Genomic DNA, 23,335 nt, shown 5'->3' with positions numbered 1-23,335 from the left:
AAGATCTAGAGGCCACACTCGTTCTGCGGTGCAGTATCTTATGGAGCAGATAGATTATAATATGCTTATTTAACTTTCTAGTGTTCAATAAAAAGTAACGTCAGATGAAATCCTGCAGGTGTCAGTGCTTTCTCTTCGTCCCTTAAATGAGAGTGGATTTCTACTGCATTACTTGAACTTCTTAGGTAATATCTATCAGAATTGAAAATGGACTGAATAAAGCTCTCTACGAACTTGACGTGCGATGCCGCGCTGACTGACATGTATGCGCATGAATCACTGTCACACACACGCTCAGAGCAAATATTGTAAGTTGCTGCATGAGAATAATAATGCATCACAATACACATAGTCTCACGGTTAGTTATGTCTTTTAACTATTATAGTATTTCAAAGGGCAAAAACATGAACTTTAACTATTGGCTTTAGGTCTACTACTTCAAGTCAGCTGTCACTTTAGCAAGAGGCCAGTAGCACATTAGCTCCTTAGCCTGAGCAAACTCGATCACGTCGAGCTAGGCGGGCGTAGTTTCAGCATCCAGGCACCTAAACTCCACCCACGTCCCGCCTTTTTGCCCATTTTCGTTTATCCGGGAGTGACGCACTGTGACGCGCTTCCAAGATGGCTTTAGGCTTCAAAAACGCTCTTCAGAAACCTACGGGTGACGTCATGGACACTACGTCCATATTTTTTTTACAGTCTATGCTTGTAACCAATCAAGTCAATGTGTGATTGTCAACGAGTGGATCTCTGTGCTGTGTGAGTGGAGGCGGGGCTAATTTGCATATTCATAGAACTGCGTATAATAAATGAGGCAAGGGTGTAGAATTACATTCAAGCTATTTTAAGGCATGAAGAATTTTTTTTCAATAACAAAAAAAGTTTAAATATGTAATTTTGGTGATCAAAGATGAGTTTTAAAGGATAAAATTGACTACTGGGGGACTTTAAATCTATAATTATCTATTGACTACTGGGGGACTAAAAAAATACATAATTTTTCACATACTGTACAGTGTTTCCCCTAGGTTTACAGCTGGGGGGGGGGGGGCTTTGGGTTGGTTGGTCTTTTAATGGCTGCAGTGAATATATTAACTGCATTTTATAAATTATTTAAAATTTAAAATTATAATAAATATATATATATATATATATAAATAAAAAAATGTAAATTATTAAAGCATTATCACACACACCACTGTTTGTGTTATAACATAAAAGCAAGCAGATACTGCGTGCATGGTTTGGCATGACTGCCCGCAAAGTACGCTCCCTTAATAATTCCTAAAAAGCTGACATCAGTTCATCGCAATCTCACACATCTCTGTTATTATCAATGAAGCTGACTGCACAATGAATCTTTCATAATATATACACTTTGTTTGTTATAATTAGAGGATTTGCCAGCATACAGAATTCAGCACTGAACAAAAAGTCCGTTTTGAGCGGTGAGGGGAGTCTATCTTGAATACTTGTGATTGGTCATTGCGTTCAAGAAATCAACACATATGTCTGTGATTTGCTACATCGCTCAACGCTGCAAACATGTTACAAGAAGAAACTCTGGCCTGTAAATCGTTTCTATTTTGTTTTAGTTGTTCTTGTTGCTTTTCTGCAACAGATGAATAAAAATGTATTAGTTTTTACGTTTTATTCATAGATATTTCTAGTTTGCGGGAGTCCCACGAATCGTTTTATTCTCCCGCAACCCGTACACACACAGAATGAGTGCATTACCGCCCGCGCTCGCACTCGCACAAGTGTTTGTTTGTGTGTGAGTGTGCGCACTCATTGGCATAATTGTAAATGCGCAAACACAGACAGAAAAGACATGCCATTGTTTAAATAAGATAAATAACATATTACTTAAGGGCTATTTAGTTTGTTTAATAAAATAACAAATTGTAATCTGGCGTTATAAAGAAAATTACATTTAATTGACCTTCGGGGGGGGGGGCGAGGCGAGTCATTAGGAGGGTGTGGCGCCCCCCTTATATAATGGTAGGGGAAACACTGCTGTACATCATTGTAGCTCCTCTATGCCACTTCTTTCTAAAACACGTAGATTTTTACAAAGTCCCTCCTTCCGAAAAGCGTAGTGTGCTCTGATTTGCCAGTGCGTTTATAATTGGCCAAACACCTCAAGCGTATTTCGGAAATGTAACGCCCCTTACCATAATCATGAGGATCAGCTTCCAAAGCAATTATAAAGACCGTTAATAATGTCGTCAGTTTTACCATATCAGTTCGAGCCGGAGTCGGATTCTGAAAATGCACATGACCAAGCCGATCGATCAGATGATACTCGTCTGTATTTGCAGTACACAAGCCGTGGTTCAGCTGCACGTGACTAAACGCCGCCTGCTTTAGCTCTGCTTGATCGGCCAGTGTGAAACAGAACACGTAGTGCATCTATGTTTGTCATCTTTTCACCACAAGTTATAAGTGGAGAACAGAAGATATGTTTGTAAACAAAAATCCATATCTGCACTTTCAATCGTAAGAACGATAAACAATATGTGTTATCAAAGTCCCTTTCAAGGAAAGTCTTTTTTTTTTTTTTTCATCGCCTCCAGGCAGTTATTTCGGGCATCCAAGACCAAGTCTTATCTATTTGAATGGAGGAATCCTGAAATCTCAAGAACTGCTTGCCGAACTCACAATTAAATAACATATTTCAAATCAACAACAAAATCTAACATGAACCTTCCCCCTGTTGTTTCTTATGCTCAAATAGTGTTTAAAAAGCGTATTTCTGGCTAGACGAGCTAATGCGCATGTGCAGTCCTAAGTGAGAGACTCTAACGGCAGCTGCAGTGACGGAATGACTTTAACAATCAGTGATTGACTTAGAAGGTGGGACGTATTCCGCCATATTGCGTGTTGCAGTTTCTCCCAGTTTCTCCTAAAAGTAATAGGAGTCAACCGTCTTTCAATATCTATAGTATTTGACGTTACTCTACACTGTACAAAACTCTGCATTTGAACAGTCAATGGCAAATACTAAACACATGATAACATATACTTACATGCTCTGATTCAGAAGCTCCAGATTGCCCCATTTTTTTGAAACAGCCTTTATGCACAGCCGGTCTTGTATTCTCCCAGTTTCAGGAAACTGCACACATACAAACATTTGGGTTGTACTGTTCTGGAACAATGTTGTAAATAAATCTTAACCACTGATTCCTGATTGCGTCCACTTTTGGAAGGCCAAATAAAGTGCTGCTTTTGCTTTTCTTAGAAACACACAGCGTCTCCATGACATGGCGGTAACAACACTACTACAACAACTGAAGCCACGCCACCTTTCTTTGCGTATGCATTTGGGAGGCATTATGCAAACATTTCCACCTAGTGATGTAGGTCGGTGAGGGAGAATTCAATCTAGGCATTTTAGCTAGATCTGGATCTTCTCTTTTAGATGGAATAAATCTTTTTGTGGGAGACTTCGAGCATTGTAACTTTGCTGATCTTATACATGCACAAACAGCTACATAACACGTAAAAAAGTATACTGTTTCTTTTTTTAAAAACAAAGAAACTTACAAATCTTAGTGATTACAAACATGTAAGAGTGTGTGTGTGTGTGTGTGTGTGTGTGTGTGTGTGTGTGTGTGTGTGTGTGTGTGTGTGTGTGTGTGTGTGTGTGTGTGTGTGTGTGTGTAGTTTTTCCAGTTGGATGTTTACAACAGTGATGGAACACCATTGACAGAAAGTCAGATCCACGCTCAGCTGTTGCGGATCCGCTCTCAGTCATGGAAAACCGACAAGGAACCAATGGGAATTTTGACCAGCGAGCATCGTCACACATGGGGTCAGGCTTACACTCGCTTGCTCAGAGGTATATCTGTCCTGCACACTAAACTACTATTTAACACAACGATTTTTTTCTAACTGCAAGGTTCAGAAAACATTCTTTAGAAAAATGTTGAGAACACAACAAAAGGTTGTGGTTGTATACTGCTTAAATATTGTGTAAAAAATGGCATCAGCAAATCCATTAGCAAGATTGATGCACGAAAGTGTTATGTACAATGTGAGGTCAGTCTTTGCCTCCGCACATATGGCCCATGTGGCTTACAGGCATATTCAATTTCACTCGTTACCATCTAGCTGCATAGTTCCACTGTCAAGAGTTTCATGTTTGATTTGAAGGTTCTTTGTTTGTTTTTACTTTTTTCCCCCTCTTTAGATAAAATCAATAAAGAATCTGTGAGGCTGATAGAGAAATCGATCTTTACATTGTGTTTGGACTCTCCAGTTATGAGGATTTCTGATGAGAAGTAAGAATGGTGTTTACATTGCTCATCTCTAGCAACTGTTCAATCACAATCAGTGTACTGTATTTTCTATTTAATGATTTTAACAATGTTGTTTCCATCTTTATCGGTGATGATTTGATGCCAAGAATGTTCATTGATTGGCAGGTATTCTAGTCGAATGGCAGCACAGATTTTGCATGGCGGTGGGACTTATTCAAACAGTGGCAATCGCTGGTTTGACAAGACACTACAGGTGACCTATATGTTAGAGGCCTATTCTTAATGTTCTGTCATTTAAACTAGGACTGTCAAAGTGATGATAGACAGGGCAACTTTTTTGAGCAACGTTGCAGAGCGATGTTGCTTGGGCGCTTTCCCATTGAGAATGGGCAACAAATTTCTATCTGGATACTTTAGATCGGTCGTGGCCCCTGTGTCTCACCTGGTTGCCTGTTGATGCCAGCATTGCCCAGGAACATTGCTAAAAAAGTTGCCCCGTGTATCAACCTTCAGAGTTGATTTATACAATTGATTATGTTTAACTTAAATAAGTAAGAGCTACCGCTTTAAATCCTCCAATTAATAAAAAAATAAAATTTTAAAGAACTTTTTCTTGACATGATGACTGGATAATTCTGATATGAATTTTTTGTTTTTAATTAATTAGAGGCCTCAGAGCAGCCGCTCAGTTGTTTGTTTTACAATGTTATTTGTGTATGGTGATTTGTGAAAAATATTTTTTAGAAAATCAAAAAGTGAAATACCATCATTCATCATAGAAATGTTAATGTTGAAGACTAGTGGAGGGCTGCATCTTTACACTTGTAAGATCTAGGGGTGTCACGATTCTCCAAATCCTCGATTCGATTAAGTTTTCGATTCTAAGGTCACTATTCGATTCGATTCTCGATTAAAAAAAAAAAATTAAAGCGCAGATTGCTATGCAATTTTTAGACTACACGTTTATGCATTATGCAATATAAATTTGTTCACAATGGAAATTTAATTCAAATGAAGACGGGAGAGTAGTTTGTACAGTTGTTGGTTTGACCGACAAATCTATATTTTTGTGCTGTCTGCGGAGATGCGCAGCCATGTTAGTCGTGTTGCCAGTGGACGAATATGGTACACGCACATAGCAGAGCTTGCAAACTGTGGCATTTTTGTCGACAACGCGAACGTTGTCAACATACCGCACTGCAAATGCAAAATACCTCCACACCGGCGACTTCAGAGAAGCAGGAGGGTGTTCAAGTTCCGTTGATGGGTCTTCGATATCTGCAGTTGCCATGATGTGTCAGTTAGAGGACTCGCAGCCTTTCAACAGGTGTTTTGTTTTCCGCACCGTGATGACTCGTTCATCATGAATGAGTCATTCATCATAAACGATCTGTTCATTGCCTCTGTCACGCGACAAATGAACAAAAGACTCGGAAGGTAAAGTAATTATTTGTTCCCTGTAGTGTAAATTATTTTTCACTGCATTCATGTACATCTTCTTAATGTTCGGGGAATTTGCATGTTAATAGTATAACATTTAAAGCCCCTGAAATGACTAGAAAAAAAGTTTAGTTAATTTTGATGAACGAGATTGAACAATAGAGTCTGTAAAACGATCCGAACTTTCCATCACGGACGCGACATGTGGCGTGGCAGTATCGACGATACCATTTTTTATTTCGATTTCGATACCATTGAATTAATTTCGATCGATTTCGATTTAATATCGAAATCGTGACACCCTTAGTAAGATACATAAAGTTGTGTTTTTATTGATAATATTAAATTTATTGTAGTATTATTATTATATTGTTAAAGAAAAAGTGATTTTGCAGTGCTGCGAGTGTCATCCACACAAATCACTGAAAGTAATAAAGACATGGGCTTATGTTTTCTTGGAACTAAATTCATTAATGCATTAACTACAACAAAATCACTATTAATTACATTTAAGTACTTTCATCAATTTGATTTTCATTGTTAATCTATTTGGCTTTTTTCTCCCTGTTTTTTTTCACTGTTTTGCATGTTCAGTTTGTTGTTGGTGAGGATGGGTCTTGGGGTCTATTGTACGAACATGCGACAGCCGAGGGTCCACCTATAGCCACATTGTTGGATCATGTGCTAAAATACTGGTATTTACAAACCCATGCATGCCATTGGCTTAAAGAAAGGCAAAAACACATAGATACAAACTCTTCTATCATTTATTATCTCTGCATTGCATTAATACTACTGATAAAGGATAAAAACTACTCTCTAGCGAATTGTTTTTTTTCACACCTACTACCATTTTTAACGGTAGGTCTGTGAAGAGTGGTGACATTAAACAACTGCATCTTCAGTGTGAAAATAATGTCATTGGCCATCGGCCACATAGAAGTGGGTGTTATGACCAAAATCTGATATCACAATATGAGTAATTTCATTTCACGATTACAATATCATGATATTTTTGCTTTTAACCATTGAAATTTCAGAATTGCAAAAAGACTAATACTAGCCTAACTAATATAAGTTAAAAAAACCCTCAAGGTTACTAAAGACAAGTAAACAGTCTCAGATATTAGAAATAAGAACAAAGAAACTAATTGCAAGCAAGAAGACAAAAAAAATCTACAATATAACAGACACAGATGAAATAGACCTAACTGAAAAACATCAAGGTCTTGAAATGAGAAATACTACAAATACTACTACAAATACTACAAAAAATACTAGAAATACTACTCTCCCGCATATTGATAGCGGCTCCCTGATGCCCGCAAATTAGTTCAAATCTCACGGAATCTAGAGCTCACGAGCTCCAAACCGCGTAGCGCGCGCATGGCAGAGAGGGAGAGAGCGAGAGACCTTGCGTGTGTGTGCAAATGTGCGTGTGTGCCTCATGAAGCGGATGTAAGTGGCATCACCCACCCCTATGGTCATGTGCACACTTGCACTCTCTTCAGTGAATATGTAAATAAGGCTGACAATTTAAATAGACTGAAATATCGGCTGGTAAGATGCTGGCCTAAAAAGACATTTGTGTAACGTAATTGACATTTGTTGTTTCTCTGTTAGTAAGAAACCGGACACAGTGCGAGCTCCGTTAATACCGCTGCCCATGCCCAAGAAACTGTACTTCTACATCAATTCTGAGATCAAGTGGGATCTAGAGATGGCCAAGCAGAATCTGGATATGTGAGTTCAACTGCCTGTTATTGTTTTGGGCACTTTTTATTGTTGATTTAAATGACCCCTATTGTGCTAATTTATAGATTCATAATTTAGTTTGGGCTCTACTGGAATACATTTTACATTGGGAATTATTTAAACAAGGAATATTGTTACTACAAATGAGGGTTTCGTTATTGGAGTTTTATCTTTTAGATCTTTTTCATGGTCAAACAGCAAAATTACACTATAGAAAGTTGAAGTTGAACATGTAAAAAAAGCATAATAGGTCCTCTTTAATGGTACACTGCGTTCTTTTGCGGAAGAACATTTTGGTAGTGCTTCGGCTCTGCCTGACTGTGCAAATGAATATGGTTATTGTACTGCTCATATTAGAAAACATTCACTACTAGGCTTACAAGATATAACCAGTTAGATAGAAATTTTCGTTTTACGAGCTCTGTCACATTCTCTTTTTGCCTGTAGACACTCCTCTTTTTGGCGTATTTTGTGGTGACAGGTGATTCCACGGAGGTTCGAGATTTAGCATGCTCCATGTCAACCTTTCTCGCTTATTGTGACAACCAGTGTTGGGAGTAACGCGTTACAAAAGTAATGCATTACAGTAACATATTACGTTTTGCTGTAACGCAGTAGTGTAAGGCATTACTAATCAATTAACTGTAATATTTTACTCGGTACATGTTCGGTAAGGCTTGCGTTACAACAGACTTTTAGTTTTAATTGTAAAACAAACAAACAAACAAAAAAAACCCAGCAAGACCGCTAGACATTAACGAATGAAAGATGCAAGTAGGCTGAATTACCTGTTCGTGGTCAGTCAATAGCCGCGTGTGGTGTCCAAGTCTGTAATTAAAGACTAAATGGCCGCGTCTGATATATTTGTATAGCGATTTATTTTTTACAGGAGTGCCGTGAGGTATGATTTCGGCCTCTGTGCTCACACTGGCCAGAGGAAAAGCAGGTAATGGTGAAGATGGCATGAAGAAGACTACATTCGCGAGATGGACGTATGCGCATTAGGCTATTCGTTCTGTGTTTTCTTTCTAAACAGTTAGGCTATGTTTATGTGGTATTTTTCATGTTTTCATCACGCAATCATGTTTTTGATGCCGTGGTGACGCGTTCATGTAAGGGCGGCGGCGCTGCCGGTAAAGCACCGAAAAGCTGTCACAAAGAACCGGCAAAAGCAATGATTATGAATATGTCAAATATAGCAAGGAGACATGTTGATTGTTTATTAATAAAGTCAAGATGAAGTTGACGATGCTGACTCGCGATCTTCGCAGTAGGCTAGTGGATGCACCAGAGAGAAATGCACATTTCATTTCATAAGCAGAGAGCAGTCTGTTTTATTTCGTTTTGAATTGTTCTGTTTACAAGTAGACATTTCAATATAGATGTATTTTTCAGGTCCGTACAATTAATACAAAACGAAATACACTTTAAAGAAAGGCTTCGTGTCTTCTGTGTAAGGTGTCTGTGAAAGTTTTAAAGCAGTCTTAGTGCCGCTTCAGAGCGGTCGCATCTGTAACATTGTTTTTTCCTCATAAATGCGAACACGAAAAATAAAATAAAATGAATATTTTATGTTCTGTGGAGAGCCAACCCTTCTTCATTAGATTTGCGCAGTGTAATTCACAGAATTACAACAAAAAAATCGTTGCCTCCTAAAAGTTAAAGATTTTTTTTGTCACACATGACTGTCGATTTCCCTAATATTAAATATAAAACGCATGTGTAGACTGATATTTTTCTAATGTCTGGACTCCTTTCTGGGAGGAGCCAATGGATAAACAGACGTTTCAATATTTTGGTATTAATGCATTTTCTAAGAATTTATATAATTATATAAGTTTTGACTGCAAGTCTGCAAATGTCATGTCCATAACGCTGGAATTCCCAAATTTTAAATAATTTATCCTCAACTAGTTTTGTGGTGTAGGTCTACATATTTTATAATGTTAAGTTAACTTCAAATAATACTAATAGTAATTTAAAGATGTGGTAGCATTGGATCTGGACGGTATGGATAACGCTGGGAGTTGGAAGGGGTGTGTCGCCATTCTGCAGGTTCGTGGATCTGAGTGTCGCGATTTCGGTTTCATATCGCATATCGTTACAGCCCTAGTCATTTTAGAATGTTAAGTTCTACTTCTGTATAGTTATTTTGGTGAAAGTAACTCAAAAGTAATTCAGGAGTAATGTAACGCATTACAATTCTGAGACAGTAATATTGTAAGGTAATGAATTACTTTTAAATAACAGTAACAAGTAATATATAATGTATTACAGTTTGGAAGTAACTTGCACAACACTGGTGACAACTAACCACTCTCACACCATACATGCCGGAGCAACTTTTCTTTTTGCAGATATGAAAAGCTGGCACGAGTGAGTGACGTATGGGCAATTTCCCTTAAAAACCATCTCGTCATGTCTAATATATAAAACACTTACAATAGCCTTACCATAGTGAATCAGGATAAGACAAAAACATGTTTTGGAAGAAGGATTGATGATGTATTGGCTTATTTAAGTTTAGTTAATTTTGAACAAAAAAAAGTTACTAAGTGTAGCAATTCCCAAACTGTGGTCAGCGGACCACTAGTGGTCCGTGAGGGTACTGCAATTGTTCCGTGGAAAGGCAAAATAAAATATAAAATAATATTTTTTACCTTCATTTTTTACCTTCATTTTATCATGAAATTCCCATAAAAAAAATAAAAAGTAAAAAGAATATGTAGGCCTATATTGATTTTAAATTTAATTGTTAAGTTATTGTGTGATTACTAAAATAGGGTAGTGGCGCTCGGCCGTACATTCAAATTCAGTGCCGTTAGAATTACAATATGGAACGGGTGGATAGCAACAGGTTCTCTGAAGAGAAAAGAGGCAGAGGTTACCAATAATGAAGAAATTGACAGTGAGTCGGAGGCATCTACGAGCCAGATTCCTCATAAAAAAAAACAAAGAAAAGGAGGGTGAAGAGAAAATACTACGAAAGCTACTTAGCATTAGGTTTCAGCTACACCAGCCCCGAAGACGAGCCGTTGCCCTTTTGCTTTTGTTGCTACGAGGCACTGGCTAACGAGAGCATGAAACCGTCAAATCTTAGCCGGCATCTGGAAACCAAGCATGGGGAATTTAAGTCCAAGCCAGTCGAGTTTTTCAAAAGCAAACTCCAGGAATACCGCACAAGCAAAAAAGTAATAGAATCGACATCTGCAGGTGGTGCTACTGCTAAGGCAGTGGAAGTCTCGTACCGGGTGTTCCGAATCATAGTGAAAAAAGGGATGCCACAAGTGCACACTCAGGGAGGAGGTGGTTCTACCAGCAATTAAAGAGACTGTGGGTATCATGCTGAGTGACAAAGCACCAAAGCAAATGGACTTGATTCCATTATCAGACAACACTGTGCAGCGCAGAATCGAGGAGATGGCCAGCAATGTGAACGGCCAGCTAATATCGCGGATTAAAGCCAGTCGATATTTTTCTCTTCAGCTGGATGAATCCACAGACATAGCGAACCACGCCAACCTGCTCGCCTACGTAAGGTCTGAATACAACAAATAGAGGAGGAATTTCTCTTTTGTAAACCTTTGAAGACATGCACAACCGTAGAGGCACTTTTTGACATGTTGGACGGTTTCATCACAGAACATGGAATTGATTGGTCAAGATGCGTGGGAATAAGCACAGACGGGGCAGCAGCGGCCTTGTGAAACGTGTGCAAGCAGTTGCTCCGCAAGCGAAATCTATCCACTGCTGCTTCAACAGAGAGGCTCTCGCAGCCAAAAGAATGCCTGGATGAAGTTCTGTTGAAGCAGTAAAAACTGTCAATTTTATCAAGGCCCGCCCACTGAATTGAAGTCCTGGCCGAACTGTCCTGTGACAGTGCTTTAAAAATGGACTTTTCTGAGAAATGCCTGCCTGCTTTTTGGCTGAAAGTTGCCCCAGAATACCCCGAGCTGTCCGACAAAGCCCTGAAGTGGCTTGTGCCTTTTCCAACAACTTACCTCTGTGAATCAGGATTTTCATTCCTGGTCATGTTGAAGACAAAATATCGGAACAGACTTAATATTGAACCAGATCTCAGATTAAGGCTGTCATCACTGGAACCTGACATCCAGAAATTAATGTCTGCAAAGCAACATAATCCATCTCATTAGGTGAGCATTTATTTAGTTGTTTGTTTTTAATATAGGCCTATATTAGACAGACGGTAAAAAGAGGAAGGGAAAGATGTGGAGGGGGACAAAGGGGGATATTATGTTCATATGTTCTCATTATCACATCACACGCATAGCCTTTATAGGCAGTTTATATGAAACGAAATGTTTATAAATGGAATGGAATAAGACCTGTTATTATTTTAATTTCCTGTTAGTTTCTTGATCACGTGTTTCTTAAATGTTTTGTGGATGTGCTGTTAAGTGGACAAACTCAAGCCTACTTTTTGAGGACTTGTAAAACGCTGAAGATTAATAATCCCTTAAAATCATCAAAGGTTTTGAAATGTTGACTATATCCAAGTGTTCGTACTGTATAGATTTCATACTCCATTGGAAATAAGCCTATTGTTCAAATGAACCTGATTATGCCCTCGGACGATTTAATAAATAAATTAAATATGTGGCAGCCGTTGTGTGCATGTTGTACTGATGTGATGACCAGTTATAATTTTAGTGCTAGTAAGCCTATTTAGAGGTGCGGATTAATTCAGGTAGGACTGTGTGTAGACGTATTTTATTATGTGTATTATGAGGTGGTCCGCTAAAATTCTTGATTACAAATAGTGGTCCACACACACAAAAAGTTTGAAAACCCCTGACTTAGTGTACCTTTATGATCAGACACACCACCGCTTCCTGGATAAGCTTCAGGCTTAGTTACACTAGCTGGAAGGTTGGCAAAATGGAGAACTCTTAAATGTTAAGAAGTTGGACCAGGAGCTGCCAATATGTTTTCTTAAATTATAATAGGATTATGACAATTTCTTGCTTATGTCTCAAGGTACGATACCAAGGATTGCAGGGGCTTTTCTGTTGTTTCTTTACTATTTACATCAGTGTTGCCAACTTTACCTTCTATAGTTTTCAAGGATCTAGTTTTCTGCATCTGCAGTGTTCAGTGTGTGGCTGAGAAGAGCAGTGCATTCATTTGAGGCTGTATAGGAAGTGACTGCTGGTTAACCTTCTGGGGTCAGCGGTAATGCCGGCGTGACCAGTTCCCTTTTTTTCTTATCAGTGCAAAAGAGACTCAAAATACTCTGTTCATTGTGATCTTAAATATAAGTATGATACATCATTCAAAAATGTTAAATGTCTTCTTTTATTTGTGTACACTCATAATAAAAACAAAATGTTGTGTCTTTCGTAAAATAAAGAAAATAAACATGATGCGCGTTCTGCCGTCTCTCTCAATGTGAAGTTCATTCTGAAACGTGACTGGAAATGAACTGTAACTCAGCGAATGTTTGTCACACAGATTTGAGACGTATGTCTTTACAACGTTTGGAGTCTCTATTTTTAAATGATGTAAATTATATCGAAAAACATATATTCTCTGTTTAAATAATCCATATGAAAGCAACGACATACAGTTTCTCAAACGCTCCTCATTAACCCTGTGACCACATCCACGCGTGCACGAGCGAGTGACATGCAAATAGTCCACGTGAAGGAACGCAGGCCTGTAGAAGCCCATCACCTCAAAAACAAACAAATCAGAGTCTCCAGTAACTTACTCCTCTGGTTTTCATCGAGTTTGGAAGACTGTGTTTGTGCTGTGCACCTTGGATTTACCTCAGAAGTAGAAGAACACGATTTGAAGATGAGAAGATTTTTAAGGTAAGACATTTCCACTCATAATAGTAAGCATGTTATTGTTGTATAAACTTTAGATTGTAGCTACTAGTTAAACTGCTGCCAGACTAAAATGTACGTTATGAAATGAGATTGGAGTAAAAACATGAAGCTTTATGTCATACATGTATATGTATCTATAAATAGACAGAAACATGTTGAAATGTGAACCAGACAGGTAGGCAACCTTGCATTGCTAAATTTATATACATGTACGACACGAGGATGTTTTTCGATAATAAAACACAGCATGATAAAAGTAGGCTAGTATGAGTGTTTACTCTAATATGGTGAATATTATAATGTTTAGACCCGTGTTTACTGTTAAATACTGTGTTTGTGGATATCTGCTCAAACGTAGATATGTGTAATATGGTAACAATAATGTTTCATAGTTTGGAGCGGCTCTATCGCTTCAGTAAATGTTCTCTGCACGCGCTGTGAGTTTGAGTCAATCGTGCTGTGCGTTTGATAAGCAAAATGTGCCAAACATTAGGCTTCATGTTTTTACTCCAATCTCATTTCATAACGTCTTAACGAATGGAAACATTTGAAGTAACATATGATAATCCATATATTTTTCTCTAGTGTAGTTTTACTGAAGTGTTCCTTTTTAACGATTTATAGGCCGCCTGCTATAGGCTATTGTTATTATTATTTTATGCAGCATTATGTAGCCTATATGCTATATACAAGGCACAACAAACCTGGTGTTCATTATTTATATATATATATATATATATATATATATATATATATATGTGTGTGTGTATGTGTATATATATATATATATATATATATATATATATATATTAGGGGTGGGAATCTCTAGGCACCTCACGATTCGATTACGATTCAGAGGCCTGCGATTCGATTCAAAAGCGATTATCGATTATCTGAATCTTTTGTGTATGTGTGTGAATATAAATACTTTGCTTTAAAAGTACAAAGTAATGACCCATAAAGAATTAACGTACAATATATTTTATTAACATTGCAAAGAACCAACAGGAAAATAAATGTGTGCCTGAACTAGCAGCATACTTGTAGTAAATTAATAATATAACAACAACAGGTGTTCTGACGATTCATGCTACCCATCGAGATGTGCTACTTACTGGTGCATGTGCAGACTCATTTTTCTTCTGCTTACCACGCCCATAAATCTATGCATCCTTGCTGTGGATACTTGTAGGAAACTTTGACAGGTCAAAGATGAATATTTGATGATAATTTTTACTTTTCACACCGTTTTAAAAATAAAAACAGTACATTATACTGTACTCTTAACTTCGAATTTTATTATAATTTTATTTCATATAATAATATCATTTTTACTTGTTATATCAAATGTGATAATTGCTAGTTCATTTAAAATATCCAAATATGCTCCCCATACACTTACCCTGATTAAAATTAAATAACGATGTTATAATATTGTGAGATTTACACCATTATGGAAACAATAGAGAATGAATCAACATTATCTATGATCGATTTGCGTTTGGGTAGCATTTTTCGACAAGGCAGCAGAAATCTTCTGAACACCGGTACAGCCCAGAGCCATAGAGAGAAACGGCTCTGGTACAGCCGAGTGTTTTTCCTCCTCTGGGTGGAAACGTGTCATATGGCTTCTCATATTTGTCGTGTTGCCGAAATATTTTAGTTTTATTCTACAAAGCTTACAACTAGTGTCTAGTGTGGCTCTTGTCCAGCTCCTTTCCCCCTTCAACTTCATAGAAGCCAAAATATTTCCACACGTCAGCTTTTAACGAGGAGGGTGTTTGGATTTCGCGCTCAGCCATCGCGTCTCTGTTATGTGCGCACGCCACAGACAGACGGTCCGGGCACTGCACTTCCGCGCTTCAGAGTTCCGTCTTTTGCGTTCCGTCAATATTACGTCATTATAAATAGGCTACATATCTAAAAAAAAAAATATTTTTTTTTGAAAATCGATTTTTAACATTTGTGAATCGATTCAGAATCGTCCACGTCCGCATCGCGATGCATCTAAGAATCGATTTTTCCCCCCACCCCTAATATATATATATATATGTATGTGTTTGTATATGTGTGTGTGTGTATTTTGTACATTTTAAATCACAATTTTAACCAGAAAAATCTCAAATGTATTCCCAAATTCGAGCAACCCTGTATTTTCTCTTGATATCAGCGTTTTCACAGCTGTTTGTTTTCTGTTTTTTTGTTTTTTTTTACAGGGACCAGATGCCACTGATAAGTCCTGCTGACTTCAACATTCACATGACTCTCTGTACATGAACTCAAAAAATCAAACACATTGGAAATGACAGGTATGTACTATGTTTCAGGAATGGCACAAAGTTGTGTGACTGTTCAAGTCTCTGTCTTTAGATCATTGTGTTCAATAATGTGCTTTTCATTTGTTGTGTATCTTTGGATTATTTTATGTTGTGTTGTAAATAAATTCAAACAATCAAAAAGCCATTATTTTTTACATCTCTCCTCATTCTTTGTGCAAGGTTCCTCGTAATGATAGGGGCTGATAGCACCTGATAGGGCCATTATGGGAGGGTCTTTGTCTTCCTCAGGTGTGAAACACATCAGTATTCATGATGATTCATGTCCTCCTCGCATAGAGCTTTCTTACTCAAAACATGTCTTATACATTTTAAATCAATTATTATTTTAATCTGAGTATGCAGGATGAATTTCACATAGTTTTGAAGCAAATATTCTAGGCTACATGATACAATTTTCAAAAGTCTTGTGAAGAAATAATCAGTATGGGTTTTTTTTGTTTTTTCACAAACCACGCATAAATGTCATTATCTCAAAACTACAAACTTTTACATACATGCTGCTGACATATTATTGTAGCAGAGTTTGTGCTAAATACAGTGTAATCAGACTATAGCCATGAAAATGTCACAAGTAACAGAAATAAGCACAAATGTCAGCGCATGTCAGAACACCTCCAGGGCCCAGAAAACACCTCAGACCCCAGAGGGTTAACATGGTTAACGTGCCACATAGTCATATCGTCCTATTGATAGCTTATGAGATGGTCGATACACAATATTATCGCGCACAGGCGGTTTGAAATAGCTTACTTAGGCTATTTGATCATTAATTTACTTATATATGTACTTTTTTATTTACTCATTTAATTTTTTACGTAGTTTGTGTTGACACTTGGTATGTTTGGTTAGATTAAAATGAACTCTGGTGCGATTGCTCTGTTAGTGTGGTTCATTTGAATGTGATCGCTGCCATCCGTACCTTGGGGCGCACCAAACAAGCAGACCGAGACAGCTGAAATATGGACTCTGGTGCGGTTTGAATTAAATATATACGCAACACGGACCATAGACATGTAAACGAAAACAAAAATTATGTTACAAGACAAGACCCTAAAAAGGAAAGAATGCTCAAGCATACCTGTTTTTTCTCGTCATATTCGTGATGTTGCTCATCACAGTTCAGTACAGGCATCAGTACAACGTCTCCTCGCAGCAGATCATCGTTTGTGTGTGTGACTGAGGGATTCCTGCCGCTGTTTTGTAGGCTGCATCATATGTAGGCTGCACACATACAACAAGTGCATTTAGCCCAGAACACAGCATTGTTTTGGATGTTTCGCAAAATATACCTAATAAAAGCAGACCTATGAGGTGAACCTATCCCTATGCCTTTAGGTTTGGTATCTTGATGTTTGGTGTTCAAAATATTAATTTGAATGCTAAATGGACCTGGATTAAATGCTTCTTCTTTTTTTTTTTCTTTTTTTTTCAAACCAAGCAAACCTAAGTACAAGTGTGAAAACACCCTTAGTTGTATTATTGCGGGAAATGAGAATCGTTGTATATCATTTTGCGAGCAAAGATGGAGATGATGATATAGAAAAATGTCACGTCGCATAGGATTATCTCACCCGAAATGTAAGCCCATGGAAATCACACAGGCGTTTTGCAAACTTTGCACCAGAGTTATGGCGGTGAAGGAGTCTCAAACCACAGTCAATTATTCACTACAGAAAGTGAAATAAAAAACTGACAAGCTTTTGGCAACTGTTGACTGTTTGGCAAGCTGAATCTACCTCAACATATAACAGCAGACAATATGAAATAGGCTATCTTAATTTATCGGCTCAACGTTTCTCTTATGACCCATGCATTAATGATACTGAGGAAAAATAAGAAGAGTAAATATTTCATGTTAAACAAGTTTTGTTTTTTTGGTGTATGAAGCTGCTTTTGATTTTCATCAATGTTGGTTATTGTGTAGTGTTCAGATGTATTAAAGCCTGTTACTGTTATATAATTTTAGTAATATAATTATTAACAATAGTAATAATAATTTGTTATTGTATTGTAATTAGTGTTATTAATGGCATTAAATATTTTGTAAATATACTATGGAAACAAAATAAAATGTTGACGAACAACGATCCCGTTTTCGCCTTGGCTCAAAGAAAAACTAATGTGTCTCTTTTATAACAAGCACTGAATTGTGAATAGGTCACCTTGCAATTAAATTTGGATAAGGGATGTAGTTTTGTAGTATGTTATATGCACAATGAAAATGCAAAATAGTGTATGGCATCATTTAGCGACTTTTTGAGCAGGCTCCTGCTACTTTCCATTGGCAACAGTGGTTTAAACAATTATTTTAGTTTGTTTATATTGTATTTTTTTTGTATTGTATTGTATTGTAAATATAGTTTCCACAGAAAACTGAAGGAAGACTTTCCATCTCCCAAACTTTAATTTGAATCAAAGTTATGTCAATAACAAATCTGAGCACTCCGAACAAATCCAGACCCATTTGAAACAATCTATATTGTTAAGAATTCGTAATAGCAATATGTGTGTGTGCGCGTGTGTGGCTTCAAGAGAACAAACATACATATATTTTGTACTTAATTTATGGTATTTAATATCTTTTTTCATATTACTAAATTTGTATTGTAAATATAGTAGTCACTATAGTTTTTTTTAATATCTTTTTTCATATTACTCATGTATTGTAAATATAGTTTCCACAGAAAACTGAAGGAAGACTTTCCATCTCCCAAACTTTAATTTGAATCAAAGTTATGTCAATAACAAATCTGAGCACTCCGAACAAATCCAGACCCATTTGAAACAATCTATATTGTTAAGAATTCGTAATAGCAATATGTGTGTGTGCGCGTGTGTGGCTTCAAGAGAACAAACATACATATATTTTGTACTTAATTTATGGTATTTAATATCTTTTTTCATATTACTAAATTTATTTAATACTAAATTCTATAATATATACCATTATCATTATTTTTCTATTGCAGTTTTTTTGTGTTGTGCTGTGTTGTCTTCAGAACTAAATTAGAGTTAAGAAAATATCTTTGTTGTGTATCAGTCATTTTTCATTGCATTTCCATTGCTTTGGTATAATCACACATTGAATTTGTGCTAGCCAGACGAAGTCCAACATTGAACCAAACAACTAAGATTATTTAATAAAGATTATTCATTTTTACCCTCATTTTGTCTCCTGCTCCCTGCTCTTCCCTCGCCTCATGGCTGATGGAAGACCGTTGATGACAGTTTTGGATATCAGGCAAAAACAGTTTTAACTTGTTTTGCATATCAGACAGAATATGAACCATTTTGGATATAAGACAGAACTCTGTGTTAATTGGTTTTGGATAACAGACAAAATGGACATCTGACACTGAGAGACTGGATCAAACATTCTTGGCTTTCCAGACATGTTGGAAGGATCTGATACAGTGCTATGCATTTTTCAAAGATAAAGATTTAACTTGACTTGCCACAAAATCCAAAACATCCATCATTTAATAGTAGTAAATATGGAAAATAACAACCTGAACTGTCTAACTGGAACAAGCACCTCCATTGATGGCCTTGAGTTCGGTAGACTGTAAAAGTCAAGTCACCATTTATATAGCGCTTTTAAATGGGTTTGAATAATAAATGCCATTGCCAAGTCTGAGCTGCAAGAGCCACTCTACTTGTGTATGTGTAAATATTTGCAGTTCGCGAAATACTTTGGCATTGCCGGTATTTTAAAGCTTAAATACCACGACACAGAAATATGAGAAGAATGGAATATGAGATAGAGAACAACAGATAGAGCTGCGTATCGTCTGTGTAGTGGTGGTTGGAAAAGCTGTGCCTTAATGATCGTTGTAGTGATGTTGTGTATATTAGGAAGTGGAGGAGATTAGGCACTGAAAGCTGATACAATAAGAAGCTAATCTGTATTTTTAAAACCAAATTCTCCCCTTAGTCTCATCAACGATTTGGACATCAAATGTTTTAACTTCAAGCGCTTTGGAAAAGAGTTTGCCAAACAACTCAAGCTGAGTCCAAACTCCTTCATTCAGTTGGCGATTCAGCTGGCCTACTACCGGTGAGGCTTTAAGAGAAACTGTTCTGTCATCCAGTAACAACAGATAATTAAATTAATTATTAAAGTGTGTGTTTGGTTCCTGTTCTCTGCTAGAGTTCACAATGAAGTTTGTGCGGCCTGTGACATCGCCTCTCTGAGGATGTTCAGGGGAGGACGAACAGACTACATCCGTTCTCCGACCAATCAGATGCTGAGCTTCATACAGGCCTTTGATGATGATGCAGTTTCTGTGAGTAATTAGGATGGTGGAGAGGAGACCAAATGAGAAATGAATTACATTGATGGCTAACACCAATCATTAAATGTGTCTGTTTGCATGGATTTAAGAGAGAAGCCAAGGTACAGCTGCTGAGAGAGGCTGTTGATGCATACAGCATCCTCACAGAGCAGGTGAAGAACTAACAGGTTTGCATATGGAAGATCCTAATTTATGTTGACTGCATAATGAGTGCCATTTTTGATCAGTCGCTGATGGGGCAGGGTATAGACCGCCACCTGTTGGGTCTTAAACTTCAAGCCATTGAGGAGGGGCTTAGTGTGCCCAGAATTTTCATGGACACGGCCTATGGACTTGCGACTCACTGGAAACTCCGAACAGGACAGGTAACTGTTGATTTTAATTACATTCAAAATAAAAATTCCTTAATTTGTTTTTAGAAAAAGAAAAAAAATAGTAATATTTAGCATGAATGTGGGCATAGATTATATTTGGAATAGAAAACATGCAGTACAAACTATTTTTTTATGCCACATGTTAACAGAGCGTTAAAGACTGCATGCTATATCTTTATTTTGACCATTTATTGTGATGGTGTGGGTAGGCATGTAACTATAAAATTTTTATGTTGCAATAATTGCTGAAGCTTTTATCATGCTATATGGTATTATCACGATATTGAAAAGTTGCAAAAAAAGTGTTCTCATACTATAAACAGATTAAATACCTTTTTTCCTTATAACAAAAATAACTGAATATTTAAATACAATAAAACAATACACAAAAAATAAAGTAAACGTTTCAAACAGATTAAAGTGCAAAAGAATTATAAAGAACAATAGGTAACACTTTACAATAAAGTCTCATTAGTTAACATTCGTTAATGCATTAACCCATTAACAATGAGCAATAGCTACATTTTTTGCACAAGTTGTTATTCTTTGATAACGTTAGTTACTCATTGTTAGTTCATGTTAGCTCAGGTTTTTATTTTTAATAATGTATTATTAAATGTTAAAAACTAACATAAACTAAGTGCTAAACTAAACATAAACTAAATGCTTTAAAAGTATTTTTCATTGTCAGTTTATGTTAACTAATGAATTAACTAATGTCATCTAATAAAGCCTTATTGTAAAGTTTTACCGAACAATAATAAGAAATCAGAACATTTTTAATCAATATCTAGTGCATGTTGTAGTCCCAATTAAAAATGTTTGAGTTTGAAATTAAATACCATATTACATCTATATAACAGTGGCGGCTGCTGGTCTTTCATAGAGGGACAGCTCATTTTCGGCCTACATCATAAAAATTGTTCATTTATTTATACTTAAATAAATAAATAAATAAATATATACTGTATGAATGAATGAACAAACGATCTAAAAAAAAAAAGATATTAAACTCGACGGAGGAAATGTGGGAATTAAGGTTAAACTGAAAGGAATGTGGGTTATAAAATTGTGTAAGATGTATGATGAAACTTGCCTAGCAATTTCGCCAACCAAATACCAAGAAATAGGTTGCAGCAGTTTGTAGGGGTGCTCCGATCAGTATTTTTGGGGCCAATCACCGATCCCCGATTACTGGAAGCTGTATCAACCGATACCGATCACCGATTACAGGGTCTATTTGAAGCCTTCTAATTATCATGCAGCATTATTTATTAAACTATATTCAACAACAATGTACATTATTACAATTAAGAGAAGACAACGTATCATGAATTGACACCTGTGTATTTATTTGCAAGCAACATGTCCAGCATATTAACTTAGCAGCCTGTGCTTGGTTATTGGGAACAGCTTAGGGCTTGACAAAAACAACTTTCCTGTAGAATATAAAATAAAAAAAGATAAAACACAGAACATCTGAGTCTTTAAATTTAGCTTTAGACTACTTTAAACTAAAAACTGCAACAAAAAGGCTATAGCCAAAATAATGTTTTGAGTCAGTCAGCCATCAGTTTTTCTAATAAACTTAAAGGACCACAGATAGTAAAGTGCACAGCAACAAAAAATACAAATAGATAACAACTTCCATATCTGTATATATCTATAACTTTGCTTTTTTCTGGGATGTTCAGTCAGATTTTGTGGGCATTTAGAGAGGAAGAGAGAGGGACAGTGATGGGGATAGAGATTATTAGATTCATTTCTCTCCCAAATATTTTGGTAATTTTTTTGTTTTTCTTTTTTTTTGCAAGAGCCCTTGCAAAATTATTTTAAACAGATTAAGAAAGCCACCACTACTGGTCACATCTATGGTTAGATTGATTTGTTTAGATCCAGTGAAGTCGTGTCCCACCACTTTTTCTAAGGATCGATATTGTCCCCCACCAATTTTTGTAACATTGAGGCACGGATGTACCTAATACAAATAAATAAAACATCTCCAGTTAACTAGCAGAGCATTCATTTAGTTTGCTATTAAATAAGAAATCTAGCGCTAAAATGATATTTTTATTTTTTTTTACTCAAGTGGAGCACTCCTTGCCGCTGCTATCAGTGTCATGGATACAGTTTTCTCTGTGGCTCACACAGTCTTCACTCAGACGCGCGCTTCAATCTATCGCCATGCGGACTCTATTCATTCCGGTGAAATCATAAAATAAAATGCACACAAACCTGTCCCTGCTTGATATAGACTGTAACCACTGATGACCATATTCAGTTTTGATGAGAGAAAAAAAAACTATATGGGTGTGGATTAGAACCTGTAACCTCTGACACATTGCCAAAAGATCTACCACTAGACCATTTAGTCAAGTAAAGTCAAGTCACCTTTATGTATATAGCGCTTTTTACAATACAAATTGTTTCAAAGCAGCTTTACAGAGATAACAGGTTAGTAAAGTTGTAATAATATTGTTAAATTCAAAATTAAATGTTAAATGTCCCCAACTAAGCAAGCCAAAAGCCAATGGCGAATGAAGGCAAAAAAGGCGACAGTGGCAAGGAACCAAAACTTCATCAGGTGACAGAATGGAGAAAAAAACCTTGGGAGAACCCAGGCTCAGTCAGGGGGCCAGTCCTCCTTTGGCCAACAAACGAACAGTGTATGATTATGATTTAGACGGCATAATAGGTCAGAAGTCAGATTGGATCAGAACTTTCACAATATTTATCCAGTTCATCTGGTTAGGGGTCAGAGTCATCACGCCGGTATGGAGATGAATTTGTTGAGGTGTCCATGAGGCCTTCACAGTGTTGATGGGGCTGGCACTTCAGGGATGCGTTGTCGTCGTGTCCATGTGATGGTCCTTCCTCAGATCTGGATATGGCCTGGATCCGGCGGTTTTGCGGTAAACCTCGGGATAAACAGAGAGACTAATATTAGCGTAGACGCCATCCTTCTTATGATGTACAAAATACATCAGGATTTATGGGAAGTGTTCCCTGTTCCG

General features: G+C 36.9%; 1 protein-coding gene across 2 annotated transcripts in view; it reads left to right on the top strand.

The window, feature by feature from the left end:
* cratb (carnitine O-acetyltransferase b) overlaps positions 1-23,335 on the top strand; it is a 301,172-nt gene that overhangs the window by 267,944 nt on the left and 9,893 nt on the right. Inside the window, exons 6-14 of one of the 2 annotated variants that reach the window (XM_077195547.1) lie at positions 3,671-3,845; positions 4,197-4,287; positions 4,432-4,519; positions 6,301-6,401; positions 7,330-7,449; positions 19,587-19,709; positions 19,803-19,938; positions 20,037-20,099; positions 20,190-20,312. In XM_077195547.1, the coding sequence (XP_077051662.1) occupies positions 3,671-3,845; positions 4,197-4,287; positions 4,432-4,519; positions 6,301-6,401; positions 7,330-7,449; positions 19,587-19,709; positions 19,803-19,938; positions 20,037-20,099; positions 20,190-20,312 (1,020 nt within the window). Of the gene's footprint in view, positions 1-3,670; positions 3,846-4,196; positions 4,288-4,431; positions 4,520-6,300; positions 6,402-7,329; positions 7,450-19,586; positions 19,710-19,802; positions 19,939-20,036; positions 20,100-20,174; positions 20,313-23,335 lie in introns of both variants that reach the window. The other variant, XM_077195546.1, reaches the window with a different exon arrangement.

This window comes from Siphateles boraxobius, unplaced genomic scaffold (assembly GCF_051911475.1).
Source record: "Siphateles boraxobius isolate OS27281-9 unplaced genomic scaffold, OSU_SipBor_1 33, whole genome shotgun sequence".
Classification (NCBI taxonomy): domain Eukaryota; kingdom Metazoa; phylum Chordata; class Actinopteri; order Cypriniformes; family Leuciscidae; genus Siphateles; species Siphateles boraxobius.
Note: the sequence above shows the minus strand (reverse complement) of the source record. Positions and strands in the feature narration are given on the sequence as shown.